At 45.9% G+C, this 17,978-nt stretch overlaps 3 protein-coding genes across 3 annotated transcripts; 1 reads left to right on the forward strand and 2 right to left on the reverse strand.

Annotated features, from left to right (window-relative positions):
* The first annotated feature begins 1,936 nt into the window (after positions 1 to 1,936).
* On the forward strand, positions 1,937 to 3,151 carry LOC136529200 (protein SMALL AUXIN UP-REGULATED RNA 16-like). The gene has a single exon (XM_066522292.1). The coding sequence runs from the start codon at positions 2,083 to 2,085 to the stop codon at positions 2,455 to 2,457; it is 375 nt and encodes a 124-aa protein (XP_066378389.1). The 5' UTR covers positions 1,937 to 2,082; the 3' UTR covers positions 2,458 to 3,151.
* A 3,245-nt stretch (positions 3,152 to 6,396) lies between these two features.
* LOC136527995 (uncharacterized) lies at positions 6,397 to 11,326 on the reverse strand. Its single transcript, XM_066520870.1, has 11 exons — positions 10,926 to 11,326; positions 10,755 to 10,835; positions 9,971 to 10,066; positions 9,736 to 9,819; positions 9,581 to 9,650; positions 9,419 to 9,501; positions 7,850 to 7,929; positions 7,622 to 7,720; positions 7,263 to 7,368; positions 6,731 to 6,820; positions 6,397 to 6,624 (listed from the first exon to the last, which is right to left on the reverse strand). The coding sequence occupies exons 1-11, from the start codon at positions 11,184 to 11,186 to the stop codon at positions 6,586 to 6,588; spliced, it is 1,089 nt and encodes a 362-aa protein (XP_066376967.1). The 5' UTR covers positions 11,187 to 11,326; the 3' UTR covers positions 6,397 to 6,585.
* An 884-nt stretch (positions 11,327 to 12,210) lies between these two features.
* LOC136525543 (uncharacterized) lies at positions 12,211 to 12,744 on the reverse strand. The gene has a single exon (XM_066518494.1). The coding sequence runs from the start codon at positions 12,742 to 12,744 to the stop codon at positions 12,211 to 12,213; it is 534 nt and encodes a 177-aa protein (XP_066374591.1).
* Positions 12,745 to 17,978: the final 5,234 nt, after the last annotated feature.

A 17,978-nucleotide genomic window follows, 5' to 3' on the forward strand; every position in this document is an offset into this window, starting at 1 on the left:
TGTACGTATGTGATCCTTTTATTTGGTGATATACTCCTCCATAATAATTGTACTGTAAAGACTAAAGAGAGAGCACTTTGAGCGATGGACGAGCATGTACTGAGAGATTGTTTCCCGTTGTCAACTCCCATTTGCTCAAAATGTCAACGTCCACTAAAGCATTGCTCAAAATGCTTGTATAAAGACCAAAGCTAAGAGAGCACTTTTCAATTAAGTGCCACTAGCATGCATTGCGCTACACCTTGACCTTGGATCGGTTGACCATGGTGGGGTCTCTTTCTCGAGTTGCATTACAATGCATTGCGTGGCAACTTGCAAAGTGACCATATTATATATATATATATATATATATATATATATATATATATATATATATATATATATATATATATATATATATATATATATATATATATATATATATATATGATGTAACGTGTATACAGCGAGGAGCAGAGGTGCTCAGTTACATCAGATGTGTCCCCGTCCCATAAGGAAGGAAGAACAGTCTTGCGTTCCAACGGAGACATGAATACAATTGATATTTTCATTGGGTGTCGGTATGTTCGAAGAGGAATAGTGACCTCAACTTAATTAGAGACCAACTCTTGCAAAGGGGAAAAAGAGAGAAAAGTTGATAAAATCTCTAATACAAGAAGATGGAGTGAGAACTATGTATTTTAAAAGGGACGTTTACTATTTTCATCGAGATTTACTTTGTAGGCGTCGCCATGGAGGGTTGCCTCAGACCTAACCACAACACTTCTGCAGGGTCCTTTCACTCACACCTCCTATTTGAGGATACAAGCTGGTTGCTGGATGGTATCTGTTGCAAGTGTCCTTGCTCTGACATCCTCTAGATTTGTTGATTGCATCTTCTCACCACATGCCGGATTAGCGAGACCATAATCTCCTCTCTTGGATCTCCTCGTTCTCCAATTGTCGGTCCTCCAACCCTTAAGGCTTTCTCCCCTCTAGGGGCGTTGGTGAAAGGCGAATGGATCATGGATGAACTACATGGAAGATGTACATCACGCCTGTCGTCTGCCATATTGACTTGGTGCCTTATAGTCGCCAATTGAATAGAGTTCATCAGAGTTTGCCTGCTGGTGGTGCAATGTCCGATGACCATCGTCATGTCTCTATCGTGGGAATTGTAACTTTGTTTGTCCATGTGGTTGCTGGTGATGGTTGTTTTCCTTTGTACGTGGTGTTGCTGGTGCTCTCTTTCTCGCCCTTTGCTTGTATAACTCTGGGTTCATGACCCAACAATGTAACTACCACTACCGACTTTTGCTGGAAGTTGTGCTAATGAAATTCAGATGGGATAATTCATCCCTCTGTAACCTTTAAAAACTATCGAGAATGACATTCCGCGTTCCAAATAATGAAGGGTGCCTGAATTGGAATTGCTGGTTGGTATTGACACGTTCGAAAAGGAACCGTGACCTGAACTTAACTGGAGTCTGGAGACCACTTTGCAAAAAGAAAAAAAAAAGAAAAAAGTTGATGGAAACTCATCTCAGATCAGATATAAAGAAGAGGGAAGAGAAATGGTTCGGAGGTCCCCTGGCTAGGTAGGCAGTACGTACGATCAGGTAGATTCACCGTGCCAATGAGTACCATCTTGACCCTCCGTGCATTGCACCTAGTACACGTACGGTCGGTGAAAAACATGGAGACTGCAGACAGGTGGTGCCGGGCCCACCATATGCATGCCCGGCAAGCCCACGGGCGCCCGGCCCCACCCTGCCCTGCCCCCGCTCCCTCGTCGCCGTACGTCTCCGCCCCACCACGCACCAGGCACCACCACCAACCATGGGCGCCGATCGACGATGCGCCACCTAGCTGTAATTCTCTCTTCTCCTTCTCCCACCCATCCGTCGATCCACCACCCATCACCCCCTCCTCTCCTGCCCGCCACGCCACTATATATACCACCCGCCCTCCAGCTCGCCGTCGCCCACCACCACATCGATCCCGCATTCCCGCTCCATCACCAGCTCCGGCCTCCAGCTCACTCTCGAGTTCGTCCAAGTCCTGGCCGCCAGTGGTCGTCGTCGACGTGCTTAACACACACACATGGCGATCAAGAAGGGCGGCGCGGCGGCGTCGGGGCTGAAGCAGATCCTGAGGCGGTGCTCGAGCCTGGGCCGGCGCCAGCAGCAGCAGCACAGCGGAGAGGAGGACTACAACGAGGAGGAGGACGAGGCCATGGGGCTGCCGTCCGACGTGCCGCGCGGCCACTTCGCGGTGTACGTGGGCGAGCTGCGGCGCCGGTTCGTGGTGCCCATCGCGCTGCTGGACCGCCCCGAGTTCCGGTCCCTGCTGCGGCGCGCCGAGGAGGAGTTCGGGTTCGCGGGCGCCGGCGCCGGCGGCATCCTCGTCCTCCCCTGCGAGGAGGTCGCCTTCCGCTCCCTCACCTCCGCGCTCGCCTGCGCCGGCGGCGCCCGGTGAACGCACCGCGCGCCCTGCCGCGTGCATGCTTGTTGCATTTATTTGCATGCCCCGCGCGCCGCCTATTCGTTCGATTCATTGGTGTGGCCCACAGCTAGCTATAGCTACCAGCTACACCTACTGGCTAGCTAGCTAGCTCGGCGAGAGCATCTACGATGAAGGTTACGTTAATGGCGTGTGTAAATATAGATTATTAGAGAAGAAGAACAAGTACGTGGTGGTGCATGCGCGGAGGATTGTATTAGCGCGCGCGCGCCCGGCCGGCCCGGCATTGGAGACAGCTAGCCGATCGTCGAAGAAGAAGAAGAAGGAGATCGATGGAGAGAGAGGACGGATCATCGGAGTCGGAGAAGACGGATGGATGGAGCTTGTATGTAGTCCAGAGCTTCACTGGCTATTGTTTGCTGTTGGCCGCTGTTCTGCTGCACTGCATGTACGTTGTTTGTGATGCGTTCTACTTCCTGGCCTCCTGCAAGTAGATATGCATGGTAGGCCAGTGCAGCAAGTGAACGACCATCATTTTTTTTTTCTGTACATGCAAAGATACTGGCATGGCCGGCTAGCTGTAGGTAGCCAGAGCTAGATAGCTGATATGGGCGACCGTACGTACCGATATCAAGCCTGCATTCAGATATGCATACATATAAACATGTATATCCTGATGATTCAATGATTCATCGATCAATAAATCTTTTTTTTTTGGCGCAAAGCAAAAAAAAAAAAAAAAAAAAAAACATGCATGGTTCATGACAATGATGATGATGTGTTCCTGTTTGTTTATTTGGTTGCTCTTGTTTAGCTTTGCTCCTACTGTACGTACTACTGGTCGTACCCATCAGTACTACAGTACGTGCACGTGTGTGTGATCGATCGATTGTGAAATAAATGAGGAAATCGATCCGCAGATCATCGTCACTCTCCGCGCGCGCTGTTTGCCTGGCCGTTTCGGCCATTGTCGTGTGCTCCTACTGACCACGACCACGAGCACGCGTACGTCGCTGCATTGCATGCATGCATGGAGCTGGAGCTGGTTACGTTGACGATTCATCGATCACCGGCTCACCACACCGCTAGCTAGCTACACTACCAGGTACCAGCACGTACGTCGTGCGTCGACCCTGTTTATATACGATGACCAACATTGATCTTAGTTTTTTTTCTCCGTAGTTTGTGGCATGGTGCAGGAGTTACCAGTTAAGGGTAGGTCGTAGTAGGCTCACGACTCTACATATATATAGATAAATAAACAAATAAAAGAGTAAAATACAGAGGTGATTGTTTGCCTTTTAGTTTCCATTTTGGATAACATTTGTTCTGCTTTTGACATCTAGTTAAGTTTGGATATGCGTGCATTGTGTTGTACTCCGACTGATCCAGTTGTTGGTTAGCATTAACGTTGCACACTAACTGGGTATACATACTGACATACACCTATATAGAGGCAAAAATTACAAGGTTTGTAGCAGGAGCAGTAGTACGTATCATCGCAGAGACGGCAGAGTAGGCACAGCATGCTATGAGCAGAACAGAGCAACAGCACCTGGGATTGATTCTGATTGTGCAGATGATAATCAAAGAGACGCAAGTTGAAAACTCTGTTACGAATCGAATAGATAGAGACGGGGAATTAAACAAACTCTGGATTTCCGGAGACAGAACAACCGCAGCGTTCAAGGGGTACCCCAGGGTCACATGGATCCACTGCATGCATGTCGTATCCATGTGGATGTGGTGGAGTCGCTTTTTCACCAGCGAGGCCGAGAACGAACGGAGAACGACCTCTTCAGGGCCGTCGTCGTCGTCGTACGTCGCCGGCAGATGCAGATTGGGACCCCGATCACCCGCCCCAGCGTGCACGGCCACGAGCAGTGTTCGGCTCGGCCTCGGCCCCGGCTCGCGCGCGCGGGGGCCAACACGGCCGCGGCCACCAGCACGCAGCCTACGGATTCGCTCGTGCGCGGCGGCCAGCCCGGGCGTTGCCGTTGGCTCGCTAGCTCCGCATGCCAACTTGGCGTCCCGGCGGCCGGACTACACTTGCATGCGCGGGCATCATCTCGCGCGATGTCGCTCTCAGTCTCTCAGAAACGTCACGGAGCAGACCACACTCTGGCAGACTGGCACTCTGCACTGGATGAACATGGCTGCACTGCATCATGGTAAAGAATAATCGCCCACAGGCCACAGGTTTACTGCTTGCTACTTGATGCGATGAGGTATAGCCGGATGGACCGGAGCTCCGACACGTCTGGTGGGAAAGCGAGAGTCGCCTGCCAGTACCATTGCCCCGGCGGGCCTCATGCATGCGTGCTACCGTGAGCCCGTGACGGTACCGTATGACGCATGCCAATCTGGACGACGAAGATCTTCTAGCCAGCCAGAGCCAGTACGCGTTTGCTTTCCTATATAAAGGAAGTAAATGTGACGGTACCGTACCGGCCGTATTCTGCTGACGAGGCTCTCAATATATCCACTGCAGATATATATAAATCCATACGTACGTAGGAGTACTCGTGAAACAGCTGTACTACGTACTAACGTACGTAGCAGTACTGCAGTAGGGTAGGCCATGCAAGCAAAATCCAGAGTCGACACTGTGCATGGCAACCCGTGCAGGCAGTGGCGGATCCAAAGGGGGGGCTGGGGGGGCTCCAGCCCCCCCTAATTTCTTGATTTCAATGCTAATTACTGTAGCAAAAACTTGATTTCACCATTAAATCTTCGTGCAAATCAACATCTTTGTTGTTTTAGCCCCCCCTTATCCCGCATCCCACATCCGCCACTGCGTGCAGGTCGATCGACCGAGGCCGGCGGTGTTTGTTCAGCTCAGCTGCATTATCCGCTGGGTTTGCTGCCATAAATCATAATCTGCTGGTATGGCGTCACTTCGATCTGAACCCAGCCGCCGGCCGGGTTGAATCATCACCATCATAAGAACATAGAGATAGATCCATCATCCATCCGATCAAAACCGTCCATTTGCATCGTTGCATGCATTGGAGCAGCACCAGAGGACGGTCCTCCTCGTCCGTCCGTCCGTTCCTGCAGCCTGCCTGCAGATGAATTGAATTCCGGGCAGGCCAGGTAACATGGCAATGGCGCCGGGGGGCCGGGCAGCCCATGTGCGGGCGCTCGTGGCCGCGGGACGCCCGAGTGCGTGCGGGGGCCGGACCACCGCAGAAACAGGGGGCGGCAGCAGGCGGGTGGCAATAACTGACGCGGCCGGCGGCCCTGGCATCTCATCGGGCGGCTTCGCGCGGCCACGGGCCACCGCCCAGGCCAGCTCAGTTTGAGCGCTAGCCGCTAGGGTGGCAGACCGCACGCACTGTCGTACGACCCGCCCTGCACGGATGTACGTTCGCCCATCGCCTGCCAGGCCTGCCTGGGAGCCTCTGCAGTGCTGCTTCTGCTTGGAATGGAGATGGACCCCCATCCATGTGTCATGTGTGCCCTCAACTGCTGCTGCTACAGGCACCGTTGCCCTTCTCCTCTTCTGGTAGCTCAGATTTGTTTCGTTTTCTCGGAAAGCGCATCCCAGTTCAACAGCTCAGCGGCCTGTTCGTTGGCTTATAAACCGTACTTTTCAGCTAACGAATAATATTTTTCTTTCACCATAAATCAGTCAACAGTATTTTCAGCCATGACTTATCAGCCAACGAACCGACAATTCATGGAGACGTAGACTTCGTAGCCTCAGGCTGGAAAAGGAATTCGATCACGGGCAGCAACACCAACATGGGGGCAGGCGATGATAAGTCGTTTGATGGTGATTGGAGGGTGTGAAACAATTAGGTGTCACGTAATGCAATCCACCTCTAGGATTGGATGCGTGACGGCGACCTTGCGTGGCATTGATTCCCACCCAGTATCTCGCGCCGAAACCAGAGTCCAGGGATCAGAAACGAAGCGCGCCTTTTGCAACATTTCACACAGAAATTTCGACAGGAACAGAACTTTGTATTACTTGATCAATGGACGGATCCACAAAATTGCTTCAACAGGCGTCAAGCGATTGTCGATTCTACATGCAAAGCATCCTCTCTACAGAGATTTCTTTTAAGAAAAACAAGAACGATCGCAGCATTTTCACCAGGTCGGACTTGGACACCAGGTCTCCAGCCACGATCTCCATCACAAGAAGAATCTCCTCCTGCTCGTATCCATATCCGGCTGTGATCGATTTGCATAAAATCAAGCGCACATGTCAGAAGAACATCACATGGAATTGTAGGGGTGGACGTGACATGGTAAATAAATCAACGGAGAACAGTAGTACCTTGTGAACCCACTCGTACTCCCCACTTTTCGTGTCGAAGGTCCCATGTTGCAAGGTGAGCAGCTTTAGAACGAAGCGAGGTCCACATTCCTGTGCCATCACAAAACAGTTTGGGGGCTTTACTGCTACAGATAATGGGGGTGCCAATAATGCAGAGAGAGCAGCCAAGATCTAAAGTGAGCTCCTTTAGGCTTTAGCTGCTGCTGAGGATTAGAGATGGAGTTCCCTAACATCTAACTGGCAGGATAGTGATATCATAAAAACAGATATATCATAATAAACAGTGGCCATTGATAGGCATTGGAGAAAGGAATGGCTAGCCTGGAAACATACTCAACCCCATGTTCGTGTATTCAGGATGATGCATCGTGGATATTGCTGTGGCAACATATTTTTTTCTAAAGAAATGAAGCACAAATTGATCGTGCGCAATCAACAATTGAACCAGTTGACAATTTAAGGCCGCTTGATTTCTGAAACATAAATGAAAATGCTTACAGTAAAACTGTTGGTGGAGTAGAAGTTGACCTACCTGAAGGCGACAAATCACTTGCTTCTCAGATTCGCTTTTGCTTTCAGATGTCTTAGCCTTCTTGTCCTTCGAAGCAACCTTCTTTTCTTTTGTCTCGAAGATGTACCTAGTATGAACGGTCCATGGCAAAGGTTAAAATGCTGGCTGTATAATTACCAGGCACTAAAAGTCATTCCGCAAAAATCAGCTTTGCCTATAAGCTTAGGCAATAGCAAATTTGTGTTTACTAAAAATTAACCATTTTTCATAAAGGTAGATAATAGATAACTAGACATACACCCAGGCACCCAGCGTACAGCAGTTGCAAAACACAACTCTCCGCACAAAGCCCCTATCCTAATTGCATTTTATATGAGCACCTGTGATGACGGAAAAATATGTAGTCTCGCTGATTATGGAAGGTCACAACACGGCGCCCACGGAAATTGGGGTCTTGAGGGAAGAGAGATTGTATCATCCTGAAGAATGAAAGAGGCAAGAAAGACATGTAAGGAAAAAAAAACAGAGAATCCAAACTAGCAAACTACTGGAAAGAGGCAGCAGCTTTTCATAAATAAATTAAAAAAGAGGTATAAGTTTCAGATCACCTTCCAACACGATGACCAAGGCGTGTAGTGAAATTGTTCAATACTAGCTCTGGCTTATGACTTGTAGGGTTGCCATGGTTCTGTAATATAAAGAGCAGACAAAAATGTAAACCAACATAACAAAAAATGCTCCATACTGTACAATGTCCAGGTACACTCCATGCACAAAAAAGGGTTCTGCTTCACTAACTTAACATATAGAAAAGATAAATTGGATGACCAAATGCCGTTTAAGAGCATAATAAACACACTGATCACACTAAAAATAACAAACAGATCTTGGCATACAATGTGCTACTAGCTAGAAAAATCCAGAGGAAGCATGTCCTCCAGCTCCAGGTAAGATAACTTTCATCTCTTTACATCAATCTAGAAGGCATTAAACAGTTACTAACCAACTTCATCCATGCAATAATTCAATACAACACTGTAAAGCGTGGAAAATTAAAACAAGGACATGTCATGTCAGAAAGAGACATGTACCAACCTATAGCAGACATGCCATATGACACCAAACATAGCCATATAGTTTGGTTTTGGGGCACAGAACTCATATGGCTAAGGCAAACTAGGGACAACCTTTTTGTCTCGAAAGTTGATTGTGAAATCATGTCAAAGTGGTCATGCCTAAATGCTTTACCATTTCAGGTGCTGTATGAACCACCTGAATAAATAATTCAATATCGTTCATCTTTGTGCCATCTGCCATGCATCATGCATGACCTCTTTGCTAATATGCCTATGTATCAAACATAGCATTGTGGAGATCCACATTGCCTTCCTTACATAACATAAAACTGGGAGTTCAAACGTGAAGGGGTTTAGCTAGGGCTTATTAGGAACAATCTAGGTACTTCTGTAGAGTGGAGACACAATATCATGTAGATGCGTCTGGAACAAGAGCAATCTACTGCATACAAGTTTATTGTGGTCTCTGACAAGTGTTTACTATAATGCTTAGCAGATCACGACACCAAAAAAAAAAACATCATAGGTTCCAACTAAAATATCAGAGAAACTGTTTGGGGAATAGAGACAATAAACAACAATTCATGTAAAAATCCACTGGATGACCAACTAACATTACTTTGGCCTAATTTGTGATAAGGGCACCAAAATTCAATCCCCATTTCCACAATTCTGTAAAAAAACTAAAGGTTCGTGGGCAAACTGGTCTGATCTGATTTTTCCCTGAGGTCAGGGTTATTAACCTGTACGCGCCCAAAAATATGTAAATGTAAATATTGCAATTTTTATTATTTGGAGTCTGATAAATATTCCTAATAATGTAAACTAACAAGATAGTAATATTTTTATATCTTTTTATAAGGTTTCATCACAGGCTCAGGCTTTTTTTTTTGTTTTCAGGCTGAAAATGGATCAGCTGCTCAAGCCATACAACAAGTTCTTTGTAAATTGTAGGCATGAGCATCCACAAAAAATTTCAATTCAACAAAAGTTCCCAAAACATAACTGTTACATTGCGATGACCACAAAATGCAGGAAACAAATTATAGAACCAACAATAATAAGTACACGAAATATAGCACCAAACAACAGATATAGTACCTTTATGTCCTTCCGAAGAACAAGTTTGGATAGTTTGAAATGTGCCGTAGGGCCATCAGGTAGCCCAATGATAAGTAGAGCATCTGGCACATAAAAACCAACCAGATGTCACAAGCAAGATGAAGTTCAAGAACTTTTAGCACCAATATGATGAATTCATACCAGGTTCCCTTCGATTTGTGTGGACAACAATAAGTGAGGTGAAATCCCTATCCTTTGCATATTCCACAATCTGAAAACAAATGTGTTTGAATGAATTTATAAAGGTGCCTTGTTGAACCAATTAAATTAAAAATTAAATCCGTAAAATGACATACTTTCTTGAGTTCATATGTTCCCCTTTTTACATAATGGGAATTCGGAATCACTTGCATTAACTCGTCAATAAATGCAGGCCCCCTCTGGATATACGCAGCAGAAGGTATATTGTTAAATCATGCAATGTTGTAGGAAGAATATAAAAACATGAAATCATCACAAACTGAAAATCAGCAGAATAAGATATGGAGTAGAAATTCATGGAGAGAAGGGATAAGCATAGAAAATAAATACCCCAGAATTGAAGCGGCATGTCGTAATCAATATTTTCGGGGTTATGTGCTGCTTTAGAACTGCATTGAATTCATCCGCATCATTTCCTGCAAACAGCTGCAGACATGAAAAGTTATTCCATAATTCACAAATCTAGAAATTGAGCTGGGTTGAAATAGTGGTCTAAGTAAATCATTGAACACAATCCCAAAATTTGAATTCAGAACTTTAGATTGAGTAAAATTGACACAGCGATCCAAATGAGCATTCATCCGCAAAGACATAATAGACTAATAGAGGTTCCTAATAGTTTCCAAAAGAGAGTGTTACTGCATCCCCGAAGAAAATCAAGTTTTTTTTTTTTTGAGCATCCCCAAGAAAATCAAGTTGAACAGTGGACACAATGCACAAGAAAAGCTTAGAGAGCAGCTAACAAATTACTAGCAAGAAGAGAAAGATGAAAAAGTGCAGTCAGGTACATAAGATGGTGATGCACATCCAAACTAGACTGGATCATTAGGACAAGGAAAGCGAGTCTTAGTTGTCCTACAATATAAATGATCTCATTGTCACTCTTATGCTTTGCAATTCATTTCAGCTGTGACTTTTCATTCTGTAAACATTGTCACTACTAATTTGACATTCATAGTTTTTTCTAGAGTACATATGGGCATTAGTAACCTAAATATGGATCCCCACAAGTACTATGTTTGTTAGTTCTGCACTAAATTAAGCATATCAGTCGGTATTTACGCAGACTTATAATGTTATGTAAGCATGGTGTCATCAAGAATGATATACGGACCTCCTGGTCGTCGGGCCGGCACACAGTCTCATCGAGCTCCCGGGTGTTCTCGATCGTCCGGGGAACCTGCCTCTCCGGCGGCTGCAAACACCCGAAGCAATCAGAACCAAACCGAACCAAAAACTACAAGCTCTACAGGTGGCATGGGCAGTTCGAAGAACGCTCGCTTGCCTGCTCCCCGAGCTCTTCGGCGCGGCGGACGGCCTGTCCGCGCTCGTGGGCGAGCGCGCGCTTCTGGCCCTTCTTCTCTCGCTTAAGCTTAGCGTGCACCTCGCGGCGCTTGTCCTTGTTCTTGATCTGCGACGGCAGTATCGCTTCCGCCTTCTCCTTCCTGGCCTTCTTGCCCTTCCGCTCGCTCCTCCCCTCGCGCTCGTCGCCCGGGGGCGGCGCCGCGTCGGTGGGAGGCTGCTTCCGCTTCTTCTCCTTCGCCATCGCCGGCGGGAGGTTGCTGCGGTTGGCGCGGCGAGGGTTTAAGCGGCGGCGGCGGCTAGGGTTAAGGGATAGCAAGGCGGGAGCGAGAGCGCTGTGAGCCTGTGAGCGGCGTGGCGCGTTGCTGGCGGCGACTCGCTCGACTCGGGGACGTGGGGAAGGGAACAGACACCTGGGCCTTAGAAGATCACGGCCTCACGAGGGTTGCGCTTTGGGCTTTGGGCTTAGACTGTGAGAATGGGCTGGCAGTTCTGGGCTTGCATTCTGTGCTGGTAATTGGAAGGTGTGGGGCTGTGGGCTCCTTTGCCTTTGCATTTCCAGTCCACGGGCGATATTTGATTTTTTTTCCTATTATATTATAATGTTTTGTGAGAGCTTAATTTGTGCAAGTATTTTTTGAAAAAAGAATAACAATTTCATCAAATGCTTAGATGTTTGGATTATTGGATTTTCTCAAGAAAAATTACAATGACGGTTTATATAGAGATGCAGATGCTGCATCACATTACTTTGGGAAGCAGAAAGCAGGAATTGGTGAACTTTTGCAGAAAACGTTAGATAAATTCAGTGTTTCTTTAAAATATTTTTAAAATAAATAAATAAATGGAGTAATAAAAATACAAAGATATTGCTGAACTGGACCGGCAACACTATCCCCTTCGCCGACGCCGCTCCCGCTCCGTCCCACCCGCGCTCTCCACCGATCGATCGAACCTTCCGCCTTCCGGCGCGATGTTCCCGTGCCGCCCCCTGGCTCCGTGTCACACCCCTGGCCGCCGGCGAGTCGCTGTCGACGTGAGCGATCGAGACGGATACACAGATACGAAGAAGCGGGCAGGGTTAACCCCTCTGCCTTAGCTTTCTGATAATAGAGTTCACGATGTCTCTCCCCGGTACAGGGTTCAGCACTTATGTGCTTGATACAGTCTATGACCACATGGTCCCACACGACAGTACATGAAAGAAAACTTAATACATAAGTACGCTAAGCCACACGGAAAATGTCTTCTCCTAGAGGCTTCTTCCTTCAGCGTTCTTCACTATTCGTGGCCACACCAGCCGGTGTGACACTTCCCTCCGCCTGAGTTCCAGCTTGTCCCCAAGCTGGTGCATTAGGGAAACATTGCTTGACCACATTGTAGTCTTCCCATGTTGTTGCACTGGCTGGTAATCCCACCCACGTCAGTTTTACCTGCGGTATCGCAGTGTTGCCCTTCTTGACAAGACGACGGTCAATGATCGCTTTCGGCACTGTGTCAGCGGCCTCCAGATCAGTGATGACTGGTAAAGAGTCATACACCGGAGTATAATCTACAGAGAAGGGTTTTAACTGGGAAATGTGAAAGACGGGGTGAATCAGAGAGTCTTTAGGTAGCTGCAAACGATAAGCCACTGATCCCACTCTTTCCAGTACTGTGTACAGGCCAAAGTACTTGAAAGCCAACTTGGGGTAAGGCCTGCTAGCCACAGTTGATTGAGTATAAGGTTGAAGTTTGAGCAATACTTGATCTCCCACAGAGAAAGTGAAATCCTTACGTTTCTTGTCGGCTAATAGCTTCATTCGGTTTTGTGCTCTTGCCAGATGGTGCTTTAGGGATTGCAGATGGTGTTCTCGGTGCTCAATAACTTTTGCTACTGAAGGAGATGTTTGTGATGGTATAGACGGTATTGCACCCAGGTTAGGCTCATAACCATATAATGCCTTGAATGGAGAGCAACCGATAGCAGTGTGTTGAGAAGAATTATACCACAGTTCAGCTAATGGTAACCATGATTTCCAAGACTTAGGTGAATTGTGGACAGCACACCTGAGGTACATCTCCAAACATTGATTCACTCTCTCTGATTGTCCATCAGTTTGAGGATGGTAAGTTGTGCTTAACTGTAGATTCACTCTATACAACTTGAATAGTTCCATCCAGAAATGACTGACAAAAATGGTATCTCGATCTATGACAATAGAAGCTGGCAGTCCATGTAGCTTAACCATAGTATCTAGGAAGGTTTGAGCAACCATGACAGCAGTATAAGGATGTTTGATGGGTAAGAAGTGAGCATACTTAGTCAACCTATCCACCACTACCAAAATCACACTGTATCCTTCTGACTTGGGAAGGCCTTCAATGAAATCCATAGTGAGATCTTGCCATACTCCTGCTGGGATTGGTAGCAATGTTTTTAAGGCGGTAAGGCGAGGCGTGGCGAGTGACTACCGCCTTACACTTAAGCGACTAAATCGTGAGGCGAGGCGACGCCTTACGAATTTAATAAAAACTTAAAACAGCAACTTAGAGCAGCAGATGATGAAGAAAAAAGAAAAGGAAAAAAGGAAAAAGAAAAGAGGAGGAGTAAGAAGTGGGCTGGCGCAGCCCACCAGGCGGCCCATGTGCCCATCCCCTCCTGGCGTGGCTTATCCTAATCCCCTCCAGGGCTCTCTCTCTTGTTCTCCACCACTTATTCCGCCTCCATTCATCCCTCCGCGGCGCCATTTCCCTCTGCTGCTCTACCATCTCCGTTCGTTTCTCCGCTGCTCTGCTCTCCTCCCTCGATGCTCCCCTTCTAGATCTACAGCTACCACCGTCTCCTTCTAGATCAAGCAGACGACGGCGAGGAGATGGCAGAATCGAGCGGACGACGGCGAGGAGATGGCGAAATCGAGCGGACGGCGGTGAGGAGATGGCGGAATCGAGCGGACGGCGGTGAGGAGACGGCGGAATCGAGGGGAGTACTTATGTAATTGACAGATTACTTACTAACTCAAATGTGCTCCAACATTGGTTAACACAAGTTCCTTCTGAGGCGAGTCGTCCGCCAAGTCGTCCCGCCTATAGCGCCTTGCCGATTAGGCGACGCCAAAGCAATGCCTTAAAACATTGATTGGTAGTGGTTGCAGAAGACCCATTGGGTGTTGAAGAGAATGTTTAGCATGCTGAGAGATACTGCACTGTTTAACAAAATTTTCCACATCCATTTTCATCCCTTTTCAGGCAAAGTGTTTCTTCATTCTGGAATAGGTGGCTGCAATGCCAAAATGACCTCCCAGAGCACTAGAGTGGCAGGCAGCAATGATTTTAGTTTACAAAGCAGAATTCTGCCCAATCCAAATCTTGTCGTGGTGCCATATAAGACCTTGGTGGAGACTATATCATTGTTGATCTGGACTGACAATAGACAGCCTCTGCAGGATTTGCTGTGCTTTAGAGTCAGTTGTGTAAGAGTTTAGTACCTCTTGTATCCAGGTAGGTTGAACACAAGAAACTGCCTGGACAACCATCATGTGACCTACCCTCGATAAAGCATCAGCTGCTACATTCTCTTTCCCCTTCCTATATATGATTTTAAAGTGCAACCCCATAAGTCTGGCCATTGCCTTTCTCTGCATATCTGAATGCAAGTTCTGTTCATTTAGATATGCCAGAGACTTATGGTCAGTTTGGATGATAAACTCGTTTCTTTGGAGATAATGCCTCCATCTTTCAACTGCCATGATCAATGCTAAGAATTCCTTTTCATAGATGGACAATGTTTTGTGTTTCTCCCCAAGAGCTTTGCTGAGAAAGGCTATGGGCTGACCTTTCTGCATCAACACTACGCCTATGCCATCTTGACATGCATCAGTCTCGACAGTGAAAGTTTCCTGGAAGTCTGGCAGGGCAAGCACTGGAGTTGTTGTCATGGCTATCTTTAAGTTGTCAAAGGCAGCTTGAGCTGAAGGAGTCCACAAGAAATGTTTCAGTCTTAAGATATCTGTCAAGGGTTTAGTGATTTGTCCATAATGTTTCACAAATTTTCTGTAATAGCCAGTTAACCCCAAAAAGGCCCTCAAGTCAGTCATTGTAGCAGGCACTGGCCAATGAAGCATTGCCTTGATCTTGGCTGGGGCAGTGGACACTCCCTATGCAGATATGATATGGCCTAAGTACTCTAGGCTGGACTGAGCAAAAGTGCATTTAGATTCCTTAAGATACAGCTGGTGTTTCCTTAAAGTTTCCAAGACTTGTTGTAGATGTTGTTGATGGTCCTCCAATGATTTGTTGTAGATGAGTATGTCATCTAAAAATACTAGAACAAATTTTCTGAGATAAGGTTGGAGAATAGGATTCATTACACATTGAAAAGTGGCATGAGCATTAGTCAAACCGAAGGGCATTACTTTGAATTGATAATGCCTGTGATGAGTCTTGAAAGTTGTTTTGTACTCATCTTCAGGTAGCATCCTCACTTGATGATAACCTGATCTCAGATCCAACTTGGTGAAATATTGGGCACCTGCCAACTCATCCAAAATTTCTTCAATCACAGGCATTGGAAATCTATTCTTAATAGTGATGTCATTCAACTTTCTGTAATCCACACAGAATCTCCAAGAGCCATCTTTTTTTTTACTAAGAGAACTGGTGAAGCAAAAGGACTGTGAGTGTGAGTAATGAGTCCTGCTTGCAATAACTGCTGAACTTGATTTTCTATTTTAGTCTTATGCATAGGTGAATAATGGTATGGTCTAGAGTTGATTGGGACTGCCCCTGGTAACAGGGGAATTGCATGATCATAAGTACGCTGTGGTGGTAAGACCTTAGGATCATGAAAGACATCACTGTAGGAGTGTACCAGCTGTGTGATATCTGGTGGTAGAGTTGTGACTGCTGTAGGTGTTAGAGCTTACTGGTATTGTCTTTGCATGGTTTACATCTTTGCTCCGGTGTACTGTTGGTTCATGGTCTCAATTAGAGGAGCAATTCTATGAATATTTTGCAAAGACTAATGAGAAAAGGCCGATCATAGTTGAGTCATCGGCTAAAACAGGATTGCTAGTGGGCATGAAAGAAAGAATTGATTCGGATGTAAGAAAAGGTTCGGCTACAAAAGCCGAACAACAAAATATCCTTTCTAAATCAATCGCATCTCAAAAAACAAGTCTTGCTATAGAAAAGCATGGAAAACGCCAGAAACCAACTAGACTTGATTTTTTAGGAGCTAATTGAGTTGTATACTTATCTAGTGATTACCGCATCATTGATGGAGATCAAGCCCCTACAAGCAACAAAGGAGGGCTGCCCGCTTGCTTAGAATCGGCTGAGCCGACTGTCGCCTGCCTTGAGTCGGCTAGGCTGACTGCCTTTGCTGCCTACCCTGAGTCAGCTAAGCCGTCTGCCAGTACTAGTGCCCAAGTCGGCCTAGTCGACTTCTAGTCAACTTTCTCAGTTCCGACAGCCACCGATGCGTCTTTGGATAATTCGGCATTGAACGTTGATGATGTTCAAGAGGTGAAGAGAAACATCATTCAAATCAAGGATATACACTTCTCCAACATGGTCAACAAAGTACAAAATAAAAATATTTTACTCAAATTTCAATCTGGTTATACTATATCAATTTCTGTATCTATTAGAGATATCCTTGCTAGTAGTTGTAAAAGACCGATTGAGATTGACACTTTATTTGTTGATGATAAAACAAATTTAGATTCTATCGGCCAATAAATTATGCCATATGGCAACGTTGATAGTGCTAGTTTGTTATAGCAAAAGCTTCCCAAAAGTAGCTGCAAAGTTGTGGCTAAATGGATTGATGTTAAATCTGATCCATTCGTTTACCTAGCTTTAAAGCCGACTCCACAAAAGAATCGGCTAAAGAAATCAAAGTACACCTTTGACTTTACTTTTTGTGATTATATCTTTGATATCTTGCTCAAGAATAATTTTATTAGAATCATTGATCACAATGCGTATGTTGTGTTGGATTTGCGGTTATACAAGAAGGGATCGAGTTTGGAACGATGATATACGTGATAGATTAGGGGTAGCACCAATTGAAGAAAAGCTTGTCCAACACCGGTTGAGATGGTTTGGACATGTCCAACAGAGGTCTCCAGAGGCACCGGTGCGTAGTGGAATCCTAAGTCAGGATAGTAACATAAAGAGAGGCAGAGGAAGACTAAAGTTGACTTGGGTAGAGGCAATAAAAGGAGACTTGAAATGATGGAATATACCCAAAGACTTAGCCTTAGATAGGAGTGCTTGGAAAATAGTTATTCACGTGCCTGAACCTTGATTGTTTCTGCTGGGTTTCAACTCTAGCTTACCCCAACTTGTTTGGGACTTAAAGGTTTTGTTGTTGTTGTATTGTTGTTATACATTGATCACAATGCTTTGCCATCTATTCAAAATTTAGAAGAGCTTACATATTGCAAGTGGCATAATTCATCTGATCATAATATTTCTAATTGCAATATGTTTCGTCGAGTGATCCAATCGACCATTGATAAAGGATGATTGAGATTTTCTGATGCTCAACCGATGGACCAATTGGATTCAATTGGTCTTGATGGCAAACATGTTTCAAATCGGCTTGCATTAGCCGATTCATTCAAATCTCAAAGCTCTAATGCCCAAGAGAGAGATGTGGAGCCCTCAAGTGAAGACAATGTTGTTGTCCATGAATTGCCAATAGAAGACATTCTAGAGGACAATAATGTTACCACAATTCTAAAAGACACTGGGGGTAGGTGAAATCTCTCCAACTAAAACAAAAGCCGATTGATCCCGTTGAGCAAGGAGAATCGGCGAAGGATCCTCCTTTGGAGCATATCTGTCAAGATGGGGAAGGGAAGAAGGATGCTCACAAAGCTTTTGGAGGTTTAGGCCGTGATAAGCAGAAGAGTAGAAGTCCGAAGCTCAGCTTCGAGGAACTTCTAGCTAAATACAAGAAGGTAGGAAAAGCAAATGTCACTAGTCGGCCAAAGAAGGTCCAATCATCAAAATTGTCTCCAAAGCGCAAGTCTCAAGAGTGGAATTG

Source organism: Miscanthus floridulus, chromosome 19, assembly GCF_019320115.1.
Source record: "Miscanthus floridulus cultivar M001 chromosome 19, ASM1932011v1, whole genome shotgun sequence".
NCBI classification, from domain to species: domain Eukaryota; kingdom Viridiplantae; phylum Streptophyta; class Magnoliopsida; order Poales; family Poaceae; genus Miscanthus; species Miscanthus floridulus.

What these genes read in the sequence shown, in the direction of transcription:
- LOC136529200 (XM_066522292.1), top strand. Translation starts at nt 2,083, where the DNA reads ATGGCGATCAAGAAGGGCGGCGCGGCGGCGTCGGGGCTGAAGCAGATC.
- LOC136527995 (XM_066520870.1), bottom strand. Translation starts at nt 11,186, where the DNA reads ATGGCGAAGGAGAAGAAGCGGAAGCAGCCTCCCACCGACGCGGCGCCG. An exon ending in GCCGGCCCGACGACCAGGAG is followed by an intron (nt 10,067 to 10,754) that starts GTCCGTATATCA and finishes TCATGTCTGCAG; the next exon opens with CTGTTTGCAGGAAATGATGC. An exon ending in ATATTTTTCCGTCATCACAG is followed by an intron (nt 7,369 to 7,621) that starts GTGCTCATATAA and finishes CGTTCATACTAG; the next exon opens with GTACATCTTCGAGACAAAAG.
- LOC136525543 (XM_066518494.1), bottom strand. Translation starts at nt 12,744, where the DNA reads ATGAAGCTATTAGCCGACAAGAAACGTAAGGATTTCACTTTCTCTGTG.